Source organism: Propithecus coquereli, unplaced genomic scaffold, assembly GCF_000956105.1.
Source record: "Propithecus coquereli isolate 6110/MARCELLA unplaced genomic scaffold, Pcoq_1.0 Scaffold4, whole genome shotgun sequence".
In the NCBI taxonomy this organism is placed as follows: domain Eukaryota; kingdom Metazoa; phylum Chordata; class Mammalia; order Primates; family Indriidae; genus Propithecus; species Propithecus coquereli.
The window spans coordinates 7,622,313-7,642,961 of NW_012149729.1; the positions used below are offsets into that span (position 1 = coordinate 7,622,313).

General features: G+C 46.5%; 1 protein-coding gene across 1 annotated transcript in view; it reads right to left on the reverse strand.

Moving 5' to 3' along the window:
- Nucleotides 1–17,456: 17,456 nt before the first annotated feature.
- Nucleotides 17,457–20,649, reverse strand: part of ST7 (suppression of tumorigenicity 7) — a 272,179-nt gene continuing 268,986 nt past the window's right edge. The window contains exon 15 of the mRNA XM_012652738.1: nt 17,457–17,806. Coding sequence (XP_012508192.1) covers nt 17,711–17,806 — 96 coding nt within the window. The 3' untranslated portion in view covers nt 17,457–17,710. The remainder of the gene's footprint in view (nt 17,807–20,649) is intronic.

Consider the following 20,649-nt stretch of genomic DNA (forward strand, 5'->3'; position numbering starts at 1 on the left):
GAGAAAGAGAAGAGACGCTCTATATGTAGAAAGAGTGTGAGAGAGTGACGTGCCTGGGTGGTAGGGCCCGAGCAGGACTTTGTGCTGAGCGAGCCCCGATGAGGCGAGGTGAGTGCAGTGGTGAGGGATGAGGGGGCTCTGGTGACCATGCAGCCCTCCAATGGCCAAGTGTGGGACCCTGCATGAGCCGAGGGGACACCTGAAGCTGGGAGCCCATGAGACCAGGTAAGGGTAAAGACAAAAGGCCTTGAGGGCTCCTAAGAGAAGGCTCCCTGGGAGAACCCGAAGGGAAAAATGGGAGCCTAAGAGGTTTTCTTCGTGAAAATGACATCCAGGTTTCAGAGATGGGGCAGTTATAAGGAGATGCATCTACGGTTTAGCTTTGGGAGTGGAGTTCAAAAATCAAAACCAAATGAGACAGTGACTGGGAAGTATTTCCTGAGATATAAAATGCTAATCATTTTGTACATATTGTTTTCATTATCTTTGAAAGGCATGGGAGGAGCGAGGGACTGCAGGGCTGAGCTGGTGCAGGAACCACCGTGTGGACACTGAGGTTGCCCAGGGCAGAAGGGGAGGAGGACTTCCTACGTGTTTAGGGATCACAGGACCGTGTCCAGAGATCAATGGACGACAGGAAAGAGAATGATATGTCCTCTTGCTTGACATGACCTAGACAGGAGGGTTTGTTTAATAAAAGCATTGTAGGAACACTTGGGAAGCAGCGCTGTGTGTGGAATCCTCACCTTCCCTTCTTCCAGGGCTCAGGACAACATTCTCCACCTGATAGATCTTGAAGGATGCGCGGTCACCAACAAGGTTCAAGAAAGTCTCTTTTGGTGGCAAGAAACAGAAATCCACTCAAAATAGCACCCCCAAAAGGCAGCTTCTTATAAGGATATAAAGATCTGACAGAATCCTTGGACAGGAGTCAAAGAGCAGCTGGGCTTTGAAGGAGCGGACATTTGTTTCTAGAAAGATGTTGGAAACCAAGGTAGCTACTTTCCACTTTTCACTCTCTCTGGCGGCCCCTCTGCTTCTCTCTGTGGGTCAGCTGCCTCTTCCTCTGCCTCTGCCTCTTCCTTCACTTGTTAAAATGTCACTTGGCCCAACATGACTGTTGGCTCCAACTCTTCATCACAGCTCGCACTGCCCACACTGTCTCTCCATCTCTCTCCCCTGCGTCGGTGAGAGAGAGAAACCAAGCTAGGCTTGTCACGGGCCTCTTGCCGGCCTCTGGATTGCTTGCCCAGATGGCAGGGTCTCCATCCAGGGCAGCTTCATAGGGCTCAGGTCTACTCAGGAGGGGCTGGAGCAGAGGACAGAAATGTTGGGCATGTGCAGCTCCAGAGGAAAGTAAAGCTTTCATTAAATCCCAGGATGGAGGGAGTACAGGAAGTCATTCTTAAGAAGTCCATAGTGACGAAGGCCAAGAGGAAGATTGGCAGAGGACAGAGGAAGTATCTGGATGGCAGGGCTACATCTTGGGTTGGCATGGCCAGTCAGGGAGGAAGGAGCTGGGCAGAGACTGGGAGGACAGGATAAAAAGTGCACAAACGTGAGGTAGACATGCTCCACTCCCAACCTTAAGGAAACCACCGGCCCTACCCTAGGGCACAGTCTGCCTAAAAGTCCCAGAGCCAAGCAGAAGCCAGGATGGCTGAGGTAAGCCTTTCAAATGTTCCTTCTTAGAAGAGAAAGGATGCCAGGTAGAGAACACCTGGTAAAAACCCTGAAAATTCAAAATGTTTGTGTGGCTGGGCACCGTGGCTCCTGCCTGTAATCCTAGCACTCTGGGAGGCTGAGGCGGGTGGATTGCTCAAGGTCAGGAGTTCGAGACCAGCCTGAGCAAGAGCGAGACCCTGTCTCTACTAAAAATAGAAAGAAATTATCTGGACAACTAAAAATATATATATAGAAAAAATTAGCCGGGCATGGTGGCGCATGCCTATAGTCCCAGCTACTCGGGAGGCCGAGGCATGAGGATCGCCTGAGCCCAGGAGTTTGAGGTTGCTGTGAGCTGGGATGACGCCACGGCACTCTAGCCCGGGCAACAGAGCCGACTCTGTCTCAAAAAAAAAAAAAAAAAATGTTTGTGAATTCAACCTGGGGAAAGCTGAGCTGAAGCAAAACAAGAAATCAGTTCTTCTCAATCCTTGCTTGTGCTTGGGAGTGGCTTGCACGGATTCAGAGGTTGAACTCATCGGGGTGCACAACCGGAAGTCCCGGAGCCAGCCTGCTCCCGCTGGGTGCCACACGCCCACCCGTAACAGGCCAGCCTTTCCCGGGCCGGGCTGCTGTCGTGTGACTACGAGGTCCGCAGAGTTAGTGCCTCCAAATGTCGACGCGGACACAGAACAAGGTATGCAGAGGCGGGTGGGAGGCAGGAGAGACACGCTGGCGGGTGGGAGACGGAGACGCGAGGCGTGAAGCAGGAGTCAGGAGAAGGCACAGGAGGGAACACACTGGTGCTGTCCCTTTCCCGGTAAAGGGAACCGGAGCTCCTTTTAAGGGCAAGAAAATACGAAATAAACTCAGAACATCTTGCTGTGCCAGGAGGCAAGGAAGTGATCAAAGATGATGGGAACATGTCAAAAGGACACACAGCCAGGCTCAACGGCTCCTCTGGCCAAATGTGGCACAGTTTGAGCCTCAAAACAATGATAGTAATAGATTATAACCTATTGAGCAAAACAGGAATTCACAAGTCCACTTAGATACAAATAAACACACTAATAAATGCAAAGTTGGGGGAGGATAAGATAATTTATATAATTTTGAAGTTCCTCCCCACAAAAATACTTATTAATTACAAAGGGAGCGGGGGAAGGGTTTCAGGCAGAAACACCTTAATCAAGCGATCGAAGTCTTCATTGCCAGTAATTGTACAAATCGAAAACACATGTTACCTGATAGGATGCCTGGAGAACACCAAATTAGAATGGGGAATTAGGCAGTCATCCTTGTCCTTTGAAAAATCGGGTTCTGCCAGAACAGAGTTTGAGGGTTGAAGAGATGTGTGAAGAGATACCAGAGTGTTGCGTAGAAACCCTAAGGAAGGGAGAGGGAAGACACTGAGTGGTGGCTTAAGGAAGAAGCAAGATGGAAGAGGGTTGATTTCTATAGAAACATTTGACCATTCAGTTGGGTGAGTCGAAAGGGGGCCTGAAAGTGGAAACAGCAGAGAAAGAGAGGAAACATGGACGTGGTAAGATCCTGGAGCAGACTGGAGCCCAGAGAGTAAGAGAGCAGCTACAAAGAGAACATAGACTTGGTAGGAGAAGATGGAGGTCAGGAATTAATGAAGGATTAATGTGATAATTTTCAAATGGCCTGAGGGCCCAGCTGAGACATGAGAGAAAGAGAAGAGACGCTCTATATGTAGAAAGAGTGTGAGAGAGTGACGTGCCTGGGTGGTAGGGCCCGAGCAGGACTTTGTGCTGAGCGAGCCCCGATGAGGCGAGGTGAGTGCAGTGGTGAGGGATGAGGGGGCTCTGGTGACCATGCAGCCCTCCAATGGCCAAGTGTGGGACCCTGCATGAGCCGAGGGGACACCTGAAGCTGGGAGCCCATGAGACCAGGTAAGGGTAAAGACAAAAGGCCTTGATGGCTCCTAAGAGAAGGCTCCCTGGGAGAACCCGAAGGGAAAAATGGGAGCCTAAGAGGTTTTCTTCGTGAAAATGACATCCAGGTTTCAGAGATGGGGCAGTTATAAGGAGATGCATCTACGGTTTAGCTTTGGGAGTGGAGTTCAAAAATCAAAACCAAATGAGACAGTGACTGGGAAGTATTTCCTAAGATATAAAATGCTAATCATTTTGTACATATTGTTTTCATTATCTTTGAAAGGCATGGGAGGAGCGAGGGACTGCAGGGCTGAGCTGGTGCAGGAACCACCGTGTGGACACTGAGGTTGCCCAGGGCAGAAGGGGAGGAGGACTTCCTACGTGTTTAGGGATCACAGGAGCGTGTCCAGAGATCAATGGACGACAGGAAAGAGAATGATATGTCCTCTTGCTTGACATGACCTAGACAGGAGGGTTTGTTTAATAAAAGCATTGTAGGAACACTTGGGAAGCAGCGCTGTGTGTGGAATCCTCACCTTCCCTTCTTCCAGGGCTCAGGACAACATTCTCCACCTGATAGATCTTGAAGGATGCGTGGTCACCAACAATGTTCAAGAAAGTCTCTTTTGGTGGCAAGAAACAGAAATCCACTCAAAATAGCACCCCCAAAAGGCAGCTTCTTATAAGGATATAAAGATCTGACAGAATCCTTGGACAGGAGTCAAAGAGCAGCTGGGCTTTGAAGGAGCAGACATTTGTTTCTAGAAAGATGTTGGAAACCAAGGTAGCTACTTTCTACTTTTCACTCTCTCTGGCGGCCCCTCTGCTTCTCTCTGTGGGTCAGCTGCCTCTTCCTCTGCCTCTGCCTCTTCCTTCACTTGTTAAAATGTCACTTGGCCCAACATGACTGTTGGCTCCAACTCTTCATCACAGCTCGCACTGCCCACACTGTCTCTCCATCTCTCTCCCCTGCGTCGGTGAGAGAGAGAAACCAAGCTAGGCTTGTCACGGGCCTCTTGCCGGCCTCTGGATTGCTTGCCCAGATGGCAGGGTCTCCATCCAGGGCAGCTTCATAGGGCTCAGGTCTACTCAGGAGGGGCTGGAGCAGAGGACAGAAATGTTGGGCATGTGTAGCTCCAGAGGAAAGTAAAGCTTTCATTAAATCCCAGGATGGAGGGAGTACAGGAAGTCATTCTTAAGAAGTCCATAGTGACGAAGGCCAAGAGGAAGATTGGCAGAGGACAGAGGAAGTATCTGGATGGCAGGGCTACATCTTGGGTTGGCATGGCCAGTCAGGGAGGAAGGAGCTGGGCAGAGACTGGGAGGACAGGATAAAAAGTGCACAAACGTGAGGTAGACATGCTCCACTCCCAACCTTAAGGAAACCACCGGCCCTACCCTAGGGCACAGTCTGCCTAAAAGTCCCAGAGCCAAGCAGAAGCCAGGATGGCTGAGGTAAGCCTTTCAAATGTTCCTTCTTAGAAGAGAAAGGATGCCAGGTAGAGAACACCTGGTAAAAACCCTGAAAATTCAAAATGTTTGTGTGGCTGGGCACCGTGGCTCCTGCCTGTAATCCTAGCACTCTGGGAGGCTGAGGCGGGTGGATTGCTCAAGGTCAGGAGTTCGAGACCAGCCTGAGCAAGAGCGAGACCCTGTCTCTACTAAAAATAGAAAGAAATTATCTGGACAACTAAAAATATATATATAGAAAAAATTAGCCGGGCATGGTGGCGCATGCCTGTAGTCCCAGCTACTCGGGAGGCCGAGGCACGAGGATCGCCTGAGCCCAGGAGTTTGAGGTTGCTGTGAGCTAGGCTGACGCCACGGCACTCTAGCCCGGGCAACAGAGCCGACTCTGTCTCAAAAAAAAAAAAAAAAATGTTTGTGAATTCAATCTGGGGAAAGCTGAGCTGAAGCAAAACAAGAAATCAGTTCTTCTCAATCCTTGCTTGTGCTTGGGAGTGGCTTGCACGGATTCAGAGGTTTAAGTCATCGGGGTGCACAACCGGAAGTCCCGGAGCCAGCCTGCTCCCGCCAGGTGCCACACGCCTGCCCATAACAGGCCAGCCTTTCCCGGGCTGGGCTGCTGTCGTGTGACTACTCGGTCCGCAGAGTTAGTGCCTCCAAATGTGGACGCGGACACAGAACAAGGTATGCAGAGGCGAGTGGGAGGCAGGAGAGGCACGCTGGCGGGTGGGAGACAGAGACACGAGGCGTGAAGCAGGAGTCAGGAGAAGGCACAGGAGGGAACACACTGGTGCTGTCCGTTTCCCGGTAAAGGGAACCGGAGCTCCTTTTAAGGGCAAGAAAATACGAAATAAACTCAGAACATCTTGCTGTGCCGGGAAGCAAGGAAGTGATCAAAGATGATGGGAACATGTCAAAAGGACACACAGCCAGGCTCAACGGCTGCTCTGGCCAAATGTGGCACAGTTTGAGCCGCAAAACAATGATAGTAATAGATTATAACCTATTGAGCAAAACAGGAATTCACGAGTCCACTTAGATACAAATAAACACACTAATAAATGCAAAGTTGGGGGAGGATAAGATAATTTATATAATTTCGAAGTTCCTCCCCACAAAATACTTATTAATTACAAAGGGAGCAGGGGAAGGGTTTCGGGCAGAAACACCTTAATCAAGCGATCGAAGTCTTCATTGCCAGTAATTGTACAAATCGAAAACACATGTTACCTGATAGGATGCCTGGAGAACACAGCGTTACTTTTGGGATAGTCCTGAGAAAGACACGTAACTTGAATCTAATCATGAGGAAATATCAGACAAGCCCAAACTGAAAAACATTCTACCAAATAACTGATCCTCAATCTTCGAAAATGGTTTGAAAATCAAGAAAAGACCAAGGATTGGTTTCAATGTGAAGAAATTTGGAGGGACATGATGATTAAATGCTATATGTGATTCTGAAGTAGATCCCTTTTCTATAAAAGACAGTATTCAGGCCTGGTGCAGTGACGTACACCATTAATCCCAACCAATTGGGACAGGACGATTGAGACAGGAGAATCGCTTGAGGCCAGCCTGGGCAACATAGTGAGACCCCATCTCTAAAAAAAAAAAGAGAGAGAGAGAGACAGTGTTAGGACAGTTGGAGAAACTTGAACAGGAATCTGCGTTGTGGAGGAGTGAGGTTGTCCTGGGTCGACGTCAGCTTCTTGGTTTTGATAATTGTACTGTGAGGTAAGTAAGGGAATGTCTTTGTAGAAAATGCACGCCGACATATTTGAGGGTGATGGAGCATCAGGTCAGCAACTAAATCTCAAAAAAAGGTTTTTGGATGACACTTCCAATGTTTCTGTAAGTTTTTGTTTGTTTCAAATGTTTCTAAAAACCATGAAATGTAAAAATATCAGTCTCTGTATTTTTTTAAAAAAATATGGAGCTTTATAACCAGATGTGGAGGCGCGTGCCTGTAGTCCCAGCTACTCAGGAGGCTGAGGCAGGAGGATCACTTAAGCCCAGGAGTTCGAGGCTGCAGTGATCTATGATCGTGCCACTGCACTTCTGCCTGGGTGACAGAATAAGAACTGGTCTCAAAAAAAAAAAAAAATGGAGCTTTGTTTTAGAATACGTAATGGTTGAAAGGAAGTCCCTGACAAAGTATTTCCATGTCCTGGAACCTGTGAGTGTGGCATTATTGGGAAAAAGAGTCTTTGTGTGTGATTAAGTTAAGGATCTCTACATGAGATCACCCTCGATTATCCAGGTGGACCCTAAATCCAATGACAGGTGTCCTCATAAAAGACACACAGAGGCAAAAGCCACGTGAAGACAGAGGCAGAGATTGGAGTGATGCAGTGTCAAGCCACGGAATGCCTGGAGCCACCAGAAGCTGCAAGAGGTGAGGAAGGATTCTCCCCAGAGCCTCTGGAGGGCACATGGCTCTGCTGACACCTTGCTTTTGGACTTCTGGCCTCCAGAACCGTGAAAGAATAAATTCCTATTGGTTTAAGCTACCTGGCTTGTGGCAATTTGGTATTGCAGCTCTAGGAAAGTAATACAGAGCACTTTTCTCCTTTCGTTTCATTGGAAATAGAAGCATGGGCTAAGGACCAAAAGCAAGCTTGCTTTGGATGTCCTCACAGTGTTAGGCTGTCAGAGCCAGAAGGGGAACATTCCTTCACCTTCTCGTGGGGCATGTTGCTCTGCTGAGAAAAACAACTTCACCAGGTCACAATGCTACCAAATGCCACATCCGACTCTCACCTTGACACTTGTGGTGCACAGGTTCTAGGCTCATTGGGACTCTTCCTAAGACAGTGGTTCTCGACCAGAGCAATTTTGCCCCCACAGGGGACATTTGACAATTTCTGGGGACAGTCTTGGTTGTGATAGCTGAAGGATGAAGTTTGCTATTGGTATCTAGTGCGTAGAGGTCAGGGATACTGCTCGAATGTCCTACAATGCACAGGCCTGTACCTCACCACAAAGAAGTAGTATCTGGCCCAAAATGTCAACAGTGACGAGGTTGAGAAACGCTGTCCTATGGGAACAACTTCCTTTTTTGTTCTACAAAGAATATTGAGACTTCTCTGTCAGGGTAGGAACACAAGAAGGAAGAAGGAGGCACTCCAAAAACCCTTCTGGACTATTTTTTAAAAAATTATTCTTGTGGTAAGAGAAAATAGCATGAAATCTATCACTCTATCATCTTAAATGTTTAAGTGCACAGTATTGTTAATTATGAGCACAGTGTCGTACAGCGGATCTCCAGAACTTATTTATCTTGCATAACTGAAACGTTATACCCATCAAAGAGCAACACCTCATTTTGCCTTGAGCCAGGCAAAAAAATTAAGGTGTGGGGCAGCTGTCATGACTTAAATTCTCTGTTCCTATTTGGATCATGGAGGAGAACCAGGTGGATTTCCTGAACCATCTTTTTGACTCATGTTTGGCTATGGTGACCAGTGATCATTGGGCAGTCTCATTTGACACGTTTGATTAAAACACTGACTTGCCAATAACTTGTATATTTTTGGACACTAATATTTTCTAAGGTCCAAGGCCCTGTGCAAATATGGGCAAAGAAGCTCAAAGGAGTTGAGGAGGAGAAAAAAGGGCCCTTTGCAGCCCTCGCGTATGAAATGGCAGTAACAGTGGCATTTGAATAGCCGATACCCTCTCCTGGTGACAGCTGCAGGCACATGAGAGCTGGGGATCGCTCAGCTAATTGAAGTGCCCTGTAGGTTCTCTTTGCCCTCAAGAACCTCTCCGATAAATGGCTCTTGACCAGCTCCTTATATGGCTACAGACAGCCCCAAGAGGCTGCGATGTATTTTGGACGCAATCTGATTCTCATTTGTCAAGGGTCTCAGGCCTTCGGCTTTGCAGCTGAGGGAGATGGCAGTGGGCTCCAGCGACTCTTGTGCCCTGGCCCCGCTGCAGTCACTTTTCCTCTGAAGATTCCCCCTTATCTCGAAAAAGAGAGGTGCCTGGGGCTTGTCACACTGTGTTGAGCAATGGTTAAGACAATTTGAAAGAAAGTACTAGGGGGAAATCAGAACCAGCAAAATTGCATAGGAGAAAAGTGGCCCTTGACTTATTCACCTTTTGAGAGCCTTTGGGGCCCATGGAGAATCGTTTCGTAAACCCCCTTGGGTATGCCACGCAGGCTGTCTGCTTTTGCTTGTTGTCTCTTCAGAAGAGCCACAACAGAGGGGAGGGTTCCTGGTGTTGCCTGGCATCAGCCACGTGAGAACTGCCCCCCGGGGACTGCATGTGAGGACTTTTTCCCAAGGACTTTGGACCTCGCCATAGGCCACAGGCATGATGAGCACATTGAAGTTTTTCTTCTCCACTGATGAACTGGATGGAACCCAGTGCATAATATACGTTGAATGAATGAATGAAGCAAAGAAAGAAGCTGCTAGCTCATTAGAGCCTTATACTTGGATCCTGCAGCAAACGGAAATAAAAATAGGTTGTCATGGTGGATTCTATTTATGTGACTAAAAGTATTACATCTTATAAAATCCCTGAACCTGTCTATTAATGATGCTACGACACAGACGCCCAAGAGCTTGACAGCCGCAGAAACGAACACTCATTCTGATGTGAAGGTTGCAGAAGGAAAGATATTGTGTCCTTCTGCCAATGATCTTGATGGTTTCTGTCCCGCCTGCACACACACCTGCTGCCTTCCCTAGTCAGTGTGGCCTCTTATTGCCAACCCCTGCTGGCCCCCACGGAAGGCTGCGAACACTCTGTCAATCTGCTACCACGTCTGATCGCCCTCCAGAAAACTCTAGAGAAAGCTCCACATTCCCCAGGTAGACTTTTCTAACTGGAGGGCACATCTTCCCTGAGGAGCATAAATAGAAGGCAAACAACTTCCAGGGAAAACAAGAAGCCGGGAATGGAACAGACAGCTCTCCCGGGCTCCACTCATGGCAGCCCATATGTAACGTGGGACGGGAACTGTGGAGTGAGAGCTATTCAGAAATGTATACCCAAGAGTGTAACGAGCTGTAATATATGAACTGACTTTGGAGTAACATGTAATTTGCTTAACATAACATTGCAACCAGGGGAGCCATTTTTTAAGAATAAAACAACAAGGCAGAATAAATATCATTAATACAGAATGAGTGACGTGGCCGTTCCCAGTGAGCAGGGGATTTTCTCACTCTGACATCAGGCTCTAGCTGCAGAGGGACTGCCCTAGTTGTCATTAACATGTTAAAAAAAAGTATAAAATATAATTTGTTAGATGTAAGACCCAGAGCCCTTGGGGTTGGTATGAGGGTTCCTTGAAACCCCATTTGGTGGGGTTTCCACTTAGTGTGGCCTCTCAGGGAGCGACAAGTACTGACTGGTCACCAGAGCCAAAAAACCAGCTCTTCACAGGCTCTCTCAGGTACATCGCTGGGTATTTCTTAGGTGACCGGAGAGAGAAGAGAACGCGTGAACTGTGACAGCTGCCCCAATCCTTACTCTCTCCACTTTGCTCCACTGTGTTGGTGTCCACGGGCAGTTAAAAGGCCCCGAGACCCTCCTAGGTGTCCGTGGCCAACATTCATGGCCAGCACCCACGGGGACCCCCAGGCAGTCAGGGAGCAGCCACAGAGCATGTGCTGCCCAGTTAGGAAGCACAGCTGCATGTCGCTGCTGGCTGCTGCCTGGGGTCCTCTCCAAATTCTGTCTGGAAGCCCCCCGCCCCCGGTCAGGACGGATGAGATGCCAGAATGACAGCACACTTTGTTTGTGGAGACACTCCTTTTGCTTTAGTGTTGGTCTAGTCCAATATTTTCCAAAATGAATGTTGAAAGATGTCAATAAGTATTCTTTATAAAAGGGGAGAGTGTCCTATGGTCTAATTAGGAGGAGAAGTGCTAGGTTAAACAGATTTCTTTATTATGGGACTTCTCAGCGCTTTTGACATTGGAAACTTCTAAGAAAATGGTAAAGGTCGCAATGCATCCCCCAGCAAGCATTTCACTGGACCTCGAAATTCACCGTAGAAAACACCAGTCTATATTCATCAGAGGATCCTCTTCCTGTTTCAACTCCACAGCATGAAACTTCTTCTTATGCTTAAATCATCTCTTCTAGGAACATTAGTTTCTGCTCTCCCATCATAACACATACGGCTGGAATGGAAGAAAAATGTGACGTCCACCTTGTCTTTTGAGATCTGCTCAGCTCTGCACCTTTCTGGGACATTTGAGGAGCAGCGTCCCCCTGATGCACTTTTCCATAGGGCCATAGGTCAGCTGAGGAGTGATGTGCTTCCAGCTGGGGAGACTAGGTAGGCAGGAGCTGGACACGGACGAGAAGCAACCTGTGGCCAGCACCGGGTGCTCAGGGCTCAAACCCAGCTCCTTGACTCACTAGCTGCTCAGTAGCAATGATGAGATTCATGCCTGCTTTGGAGTGTTCGGAGGATTAAGAGTTACCCACATGTGATGGTTAATTTTATGTGTCATTTGAGTGGGCCACTGGGTGCCCGGATTAAACATTGTTTCTGAGTGTGTCTTCAAGGGTGTTTCCAGAGATTGGCCTTTGGGTTGGTGGACTCAGTAGGTGGCCCTCCCTGCTGGGGGTGGTCAGCCTTTTATGCTTAAATCATCTAATCACTAAGGGCCTGAATGGAGCAAAAGGCAGAGCAAGAGAAATTCATCTCTTTTTTCCTGCCTGCCTGCTTGAGGTCAGACACCACATCTCATGTCCTGCCTTTGGACTGGGATTGACATCATTGCCTCCCCTGCTTCTCAAGGCCCTCAGACTCAGACGGAATTATACCACCAGCTCTCCTGGGTCTCCAGCTTGCAGACCAATAGGGTGTGTGTATCTATCTGTCACCTATCTGTCCATCCACCATCTAGATATAGCTCCTATTGGTTCTGTTTCTCTAGAACTCTGAAGCAGCACTCCGAGTATCTTGCCTAGCATACGGAACACAGTAAACATTAACGATGATCATCTGGGGAACGTGGGATAAGAGGAAATAATACCTCCCAGATAAAAGATTATTGGCAAAGTTTTCACAAAAGCTCCTCATGAAGCTGCTGTTCCAAGAAAACTTTATTTCGTTTTAATAAATGTTTTTCCTAGACTTCTGTAGAATGATGCTCCTTTCTGGTTTAGCACTATTGTCTTCCCTTAGCATCTAGCTAGACTGTCCTGCCTTCCCGCCAGCATTTATTGAGCTTTATATTCTAGAATATAGAATATCTAGTTCTAGACCAGGAGCGAGGGAAGATGAATGCCGCAGTGGGGAACTGGAATTCCTGGTGGGTCAGCGCGGGAGACAGACAAGGAAATGGACAGGTGACACCCAGAGCGGACAGCGCTGTGCTGAAGGTGCGGTTGGGAGGACATGACCATCTCCCAGCACACAGGAGGTCTTCAGCAAATTTCGACTGAATGAAGGAACGAGCGAACAAACGGATCTAATTTGCACTGGATGTGAAGGAGGTTATCTGATTTGTGGGCAAAATATTTTTGAGATGTTAATTCCTATTTTCCTCCCCACATCCTCCTTTTTGCCATTTTAAACAAGGAGTCCAGAGTTTGTTGTTCTTTGTCCCAGAAAGCTGGTGAGGAGAAAAGCAGAAGTGGCCGGGAAGAGCCCACGGTCGGTGGGGCGTCTCCCCTGCAGGATGCCCCCAGGTGCCCGGGAGGGAGGCTGAAGAGGCTGAGAGGGTGGTCTGTGGTCCTGTGAGCAGCACCCGTACCTCAAAGAGGGCGACAGCGCTCCCATGTGGGAGCCTGGCATGGGGGGTCCCAGGGCCTGTGTCCTGTGCGTGCCACTGAAGCAGAGAGCCAAGGAAGTGAGAAACATCGCAGGGCTGGACGATGCGATGCTCTCAGAGGCAGCCGGGACACGGGCCTTCTGCAGGCAGACACACTCTGGAGGTGGACATCCCACTCAGCACTCGGATGACGTTCCCTGCTGGCTTGGTGGGATGGGGCTCAGAGCAGGAAGCAGGTGGTTTTAAAGAACATTTAAAAAATTATATTCCTTGCACATTCTCTAAAATTGTAACTGACGCCCCTTCCCGGGACAAACACACGCCATCTTGAGGCTTGCTTGCCTTTCTGCGATGGTTAGTTGAGGTTTTCGATTCTAAAGGTGTTCTTCCTAAAGTTGGTCACAAACCAGCCCTCAAGGCCAAGGACCCAAGGGACTCTGAAATTGACTTGAGCTGGACATAACCTGAGACAAGCTGGAGAAAGAGGGGAAGACAACTGGCTTCCTTTCTGTCCTCTCTGCACCTGCTAGAGAACCGTAGCTATTACTCTGAAGGGATACAGAGACTACCTGGAGGTTGTCTGCCCCTAGCCTCTGTGGCTCTCCGAAGCATTCCCGACAGAGGGCCAATCTCCCCTGCGTGGACATTTCCGTTTCAGCCAGTTCCTGCCTGCTCCGCCTCAGCCATTCTTGACCCTCAAAAGCCAGAAGTGTAAGACTAGTTCCTTCAAGCACCTGTCTAGACCTCCCTTCCCCCTCCGCCCCTTTTAAAATTTCAATTCTTAGTACAGCCAGCCCAAGCTGTCACTTCTGCAGAGCAGAAGCCAAGTATGTGCTGCGAACATCTTAGAGGGCCCCATGTCTCTCATTTTCAGCACTTACGTGGGTGCCACTTCCCTGTGTCCACTCAGCTCCCTAGAGACCTGGCACATAGCTTTGTTTCAGCTTGGTGAAGGGGTGGTCCTAGGACAAGAACAAGGAAAAGATGTGGAAGGAACATAGACATGTTTTAAACATTTTAACATTGCCCTTGAAGTTTCACATAGAAGAAGAAGATAATCTTAAAAAATTATGGAAAGAGAGATCAAAAGTTTACTTATAAGTAATGTGTGGGTGTCAGGTACTAGGGTTTACAGTGCTTGGGGACAGGCAGTTGAACATCTTTGATGTTTTCATTAGATATTGCAGAGGGACGTTAAAAATAAATTCCTTGAAGTCACTAATGGAGAACCAATTGTTAGGAAATGCCCCAAAGTGATCACTCATAAATAAAAGAAACCAAAACAGAAATTTCTAAATTTCTACAAAGGAATGAAAAGAAGAAACCTTTATAGCAAAATGTATAGGACAAGGAAGCTACAGAGAAATATGTGTAGGTTTCAGTACCTTCTTTTGAAAATTAAAATGAACCAGATATTCATTTAAGGACATTAGAAAAATTATAATTCTTATAAAAAAGAAAAACTAGGGCCTGGTGCGGCGGCTCACGCCTGTAATCCTAGCTCTCTGGGAGGCCGAGGCGGGCGGATTGTTTGAGCTCAGGAGTTCGAAACCAGCCTGAGCAAGAGCGAGACCCCATCTCTACTAAAAATGGAAAGAAATTAATCGGACAACTAAAAACATATAGAAAAAATTAGCCGGGCATGGTGGCGCATGCCTGTAGTCCCAGCTACTTGGGAGGCTGAGGCAGTAGGATCGCTTGAGCCCAGGAGTGTGAGGTTGCTGTGAGCTAGGATGACGCCATGGCACTCGCTCTAGCCAGGGCAACAAAGTGAGACTCTGTCTCAAAAAAAAAAAAAAAAAAGAGAAACTAGGAAGAGCAAATAGATAAAAGCTGAAAATAATAAAATATAGAGCAAAAAGAATAGTTGGCTGCATTAGTAAATCAAAAATTGATTTCTTTGACAGAATAAAATAGATAAGTTTGTGAGGCTGATTAAAGGGAGGAAAGAAGGACAGCAAAAATAAACAAAATTCGGAATGAGAAAAGAGAAATAACTGCAAATACAGATGAGACTAAATATATAAATTAAATACCCATGTCATTCTATGGTAACACATTTGAATGCCTAGAGAAAACGGTAATTTCCTAGAAAAATATGCAATCAACCGAACATAACAAGAAGTAGAAAATTTGCATAGACTGATCACATAGCAGATAGTAAAAAGGTGCTCAAAAATCTACCATTAAGAAAGCCCTAAACTCAGATGTTTCATGTCTGAGTTTAATACTGTTAGAGCAGATAATTCACTGTTTAATTATTCCAGGCCATATTAAAAACATGGAAAGCTTCCCAATCTTTTATAAAGCCAGAACGACTTTCATACTGATAAGTACAGATAAAGGAAGTTACAGAAAACCACATAAACCTACAATCATGCCATTTGGTCATATTGCATTATTTCCTGTATCCATTGCTAGATTCAATTTGCTGACATTTAATTTAAAACGTGTGCATTTGTATTCTAACACAAACATATAAATCGAGACTGAGGTATGCTTATTGTCCTGCTGGGAGGAGGGGCCTTTAAAAAGGAAAGCCCATCCGAATGGATTCTGATGCAGCCTCACACAGAAATAAAGGCGGAAGGCAGAATGCACCTCTGATCCCAGCTGCCATCTCAGTAAGAAGTCAGGAACTGTGGACCTCGGGTAAAAAGTGTAAAAACTGTGTACAAATGATCATCTTAAAAACATCTGCTGTGTTATTTGGGTCCCTGTGACTCTACTTCTGCAGAGATTTGCATAAAACCCTTCAAATTAAAAGGGCCTTCATGCTTGTCTTCAGGGGCAGTGAAGCAGGCAGGAGCTGGGAGGACAGCAAAGACTCTGGCATTCAGGCCTGGGGAGGTGAGAACTGCATGGTGAGTCCTTGATGTGCTCACGAGTTGAACAGTGCAGTTGAGGAGGGGTCTTGAGCCTGGGTTATAACATGAAAGGTCTAGTAAGTTCATTATCATTTGCTTCCCTCAAGTCCAGAGATGTCTCCCTCCTCCTCACCTGATCAGCCCCTCTCTTGGCCCATAGATTCATTTCCTTCGACAGTCTCTACTGCCCCCACTACGCCTGCATCCGTCACCTCTCCTGCATACTCCTCCCACCCCTCAAAGCCTAACTTCTGCCTCAACTCTCCACGAAACTGCTCTAAAGTCCTAATTACTAAATTCACTAGATACTTTTAAATCCTTATCTTCCATTTCATTGCTGCATTTTCTGCAACGTGGGGTTTCTAACAACTTCTTCAGGCCATTTCCACTTTTCATTGCCTACAGGCTCTTAAATCTTTCATTCACAGCTTACTACAATCTGGAGTCTCTCCTTAGGCAGGTCAAAATCTCTTTGGACTTTGGTTTCCTCATCTATTAAATCAAAGAATTGTGTTAATAACTTTTTCTTCCAACTCACAATCACAATTCTAAGCCTTCCCCAGTGCTTCTCAGCTGGAGCCAATCTCTCTCCTCTGAACATGGGTCAAAATCTATTTGTACCTGTTGCACATTGCACCAATTCATTGAAGTAATCATCTTAGCCTCCGTTCTACATCAGCAGTTATGTTGGGGGAAGAGGTAATAAGGTCAACACGGCAGACGTGGCCCCTGCCACCAGGAGCAGCACCGCTGGCGTGTAGATGGAATTCAACTTCTTCCTAGATAATTTCCTTAAGAGGCAGCTGCATATCCCCAGCAGGGCTTTGTGTAAAGTAGGTCCAAACAAAAGTTTGCCAAAAGCAAAATGTTTCTAGGCATGTGTGCCTAAATGTCACCTGCCCTCCTGATTTTGCTCTTGGAGGAAGACCAGGATCCAGAAGGAAGTCCAACTGGAAAGGAGATATGGCCTGGTGTTTTCCGTGAATACTGCCTATTTTAACACTGGCGGGGAGAGATTTAAGATTCTAAATAAAAGGGAAAACCAACTATGTTAAGGACAGTCCTTTTTTTTAAGCACTGGATTGAGATTTTAAATAGTGGCACTTTTTAGATAGAAGATTCAAGTTTATTTATTTTTCTTCTTTTGCTTAAGTGAAGCCAGATGCTAAGCAAGGTATGAATCACGTGGAAGGCTTTTAAAGGTGGGGAGGACAAATGATCATTTTGGTTCATTTCACTAAAATACTCAAAGAACGTTCACGTTGAAGCATCAGGAATGCAAACATGATTTTTTTAAAAAGTTCCTTATGAGAAAACATTTAAAAAATGGTGATGTTGGTAAAATGGTTAGGTTCTACAACAGACTGTTGGGTCTGTAGGTTCTCCTCAGAAGTTTTCTTCTCAACAGCAAAAACAAAATGATTCCTGGAACTACAGTGTTGAATAATATTCAATAGGTCAAGGCTCTGAACTGGAACAACCTGCTATGGCACGTATGTTTTGTTTCATTCATGCTTCTGGTCACTCATTTTGGAAGCTTTTGTGTGTGTGTGCATTTGGCCTAGAAGGACATTCAGTCTGGGGTTAAAAACGATGGTACTTTTAAATCAAAGAGATTCCGTTTTCCAAGCCTCCAACGACAAGGGGTTCCCAGGGCCTGCTCTGATATGCATCCATCAGCACAGAGAACCATGGTGTGGCATTCAGCAGACCTGGGTCCCTGTGAAATTCAACGTAAACTCACAGGTTTGTTTGGGACATCAATACTTTTAGGGCTGGAAGACATAGGAAGACATGACTGATTGCTGCAATACACAAAAGTTTATTTTTGATTTTTTTCTTCTTTTTTGAATGCAAAATAAAATAGAACTGAACATCAATGAATTTTGTACAACAAAAACAGCTTTTAATATGGAACGGACAGTCCATGAACATTTTAAAATCTCGGAATGGCTTCCCTTTTTCAAAGTCATGCTTTCTTGCGGTCCACGAGGAGTTGGCACAGAGGAGACGGTGGCAGCCGGTTGGGTGAGGTGAGTGGGGGATGGGGCTTCCCTCAGATCCGTGTCAGCTGGTGCCACAGACTGGATGGGAGGACGCTCTCCACTTTCTCCATGACAAAGTTTAAGGGGGCAAACAACGTGCTGAGGAACTGCAAAGAAACCAGAGAGACGACAGAAGTCAGGAGAGAGAGCGTTCAAGACCATAAAATGAACTCTCTAACCCAGGCTTGAGTCTTAAGTCTGCATTATGAAAGTCTCAAAAGGCTTCCATTTCATCTTTATGTTTACAGGAAACATCGGCTGATGGTCAAACTGCATTCCAGCCCCTGGCTCCAGATAAGGGACACGAGTGTCTCCTGACAGCCCCTTGCTGCCCTGACAGCTGGCCCACAGTCCCAAGGTCTTCCTACTAGTCTTTGGGACGTGCTGCCTGCCCATGCAGATGACTAGCATCATCAAATAGGGATGACAGTCGGGGGGCAAGTGGGCAGAAGAGTTGCAAAATGGTGATAACTTAGACCAGCTGCCCGTCTTGCTGGGTGTAGAACTTACTTTAAATGGAAAAGGCAATTTTAAAAAGTCAAGTTTGTTGTGTGTGAATTGCTTTGGGATCCCTTCGTCTCCCAAACACCTGTGCAGCCCCTGCTTATTTCTGAACGACCTGCTTAGCAGGATGCATCTTGGGAGCCTGGGTGAGGGCAGCAAACTGGCTATTCCTGGGGACCTGTCCTTGTTGCAGAGGGGCTGCTCTGAGTGGGGCTCTGGGAACCCTTCATCTGGTTGCTAAATTCCTTTCAGCTTTTCATGTACAGAGTAATGCTCATTAGCTGTGGCTTTTAAGAAACAGTGCTTTGCCTGAGATCCATTTAACATAATCCCAAATCCATTCTGATTATGTTCTTGGGAAGAATCAGCTTCATTCCACAAACCATCCAGCATCTGGCAGAAGAGGTGCCCTAACGCAGTCAGGGAAGACAGGGGTGTTGGATGATTTCCTTGTCCTCTGTCTCTGTTCAGAACCAAGGTATCATATCGCTTGGGTACAACCACTGGTTCTTGTACTATGGAGTCCTTTGTCCTAATCCCTTGTCCATCGCACAGCACTGTCTACACCAAGACTTTCCCTTCGAAGTGGGAAGTGAGGGTGCAAGTACATCTGCAGGGCGGGGAACAAGTTTAGGAGACAGTATGTTTAATTCATTTAAAACAGGCTCCTCTATGGGTCTTCAAGAAGAGGTATGGTGGTCAAGTTTCCCAAATTCACTGATCTCAGAATCTTTCCTGTTTTTTTAAAGAGGACCAGTAGAACACATACTGGGAAGGACTGTAACACATTATAGCTGGATCATCAAGTGTGAGATTCTTATAATGGAAACTCAAGATAACATAAGATTTGGAATCCTCCAATCTGTCTTTTACATCAATTAAATATATTACTCAGTAAGGCACTTCAGTGCTGGGTGAGATATAAAGGAATGTAGGTAAAAACTTCCACTGTCAGGAAGCTCAAAGCTCAGTGGGGAAGGAGCCACTCAGACCTGGACAGAGCAAAGTCACACCAGATGGGCCACGACAGCACTCAGGATAGAGGCCCACCCAAAGCACCAGGAGGGTTGAGAAAAGGGAGAGAATCCACTCTGTTGAAAGGATCAGGAAAACTTTTTAAAATGAGGCAAGTGAAACGGATGGATGGTCAGAATATCGAAAGACAGAGATGGGGTAAAGTTGGTAAGAAAAGGAATAGGAGCAGGGTGGGCCCTCCAGGCTCAATAAGCAGCCGGAACAGAAATGAGAAAGCAAACAGGTGTGACCAGAAGACGGTAAATAGTTTAGCTTAGCTGGAATGGCTAGAGGGAGAGTTCCCAGGGGCTAGCGGGTACCAGGAGGGCCTTGAGTGCCAGGCTGGATTTCCAGTGAAGAAACAGGCAGCCACATGAGTATTGGAGCAAAGGTGAGATGGTTCTTTCCTCAAATGTGTGTTAGATACACAGAAGTTTCTGGTTAACCTTCTGAGATTATTCTTCATTGAATGCACAGAACTACTTGTGATGTTTACCCTACAGGAGGGATGGCCTCCCCTTTTTAGTTTAGAGCTGTATTCATGAACGCAGTTGGAAGGCACCATGGGAGACACTGGGCCCAGGAATGAGTAATTACTGCCCAAGCTGCCTCTGAAAGCATTTGTAAAATCCTGGTTATGAGAGGATAATATGGAGCAAGTCTACTGATTGCATTAATCCAATATGGTAACATTATAGAATTAAATATATATACATAATTATATATGTATATACATATAATTATACATGTGTATATATACTTACACACAAACACATACATATATGTAATCAGAGACCACCAAGGCTCCATGGACCACAGCATCTGCTACAATACTCAGCTCTGTGAAAAGGAGCTATGTGCTGAAGGGTCTGGATGAATCCTGGTTCTGACAGGCGCTGGAACATGGGGCTCAATAAACAAGGTGACGCTCGTGGTGAAATTATCACATCCTAAAGACTTGGCCAAGAACAGATTTATAACTGCCGAAGTTGTGACTGAGTGGCGAGGGGACTGCAGAATGTTAGTAGGAGCCAGTGTGGTTAGGATGAAAGGCATCACTCAAAGTCACCCTCTGGGCCATTCCATGCGCTAAAATTTGAAGCCATCAGGCAGCCTTAACTTGAGTTGCAGAATGAATAGAGATGATGTTACAAGGTTGGCTAAAAATAAAGGCCATTTTTGTTTGTCCGTTTGCATTGTTTTGACCTGATTTGGACAAAAAGCACAAAAGCGAGACCTCTGAAAATCCAGAGGAGAGCTTTGTCCCGTCTCATGTCCATAGATGCCCCTTCTTGCCATACTGCACAGAAAGATACAGTGGTCCCTTCTTCCCTGGATTATACCTGCCCTTCTCAACGAGGTTCTACGAGACAATTAAGCTCCAATGTCTCCAATGTATGTAATGATTTATTTTCCTCCCTCACATCTAGAA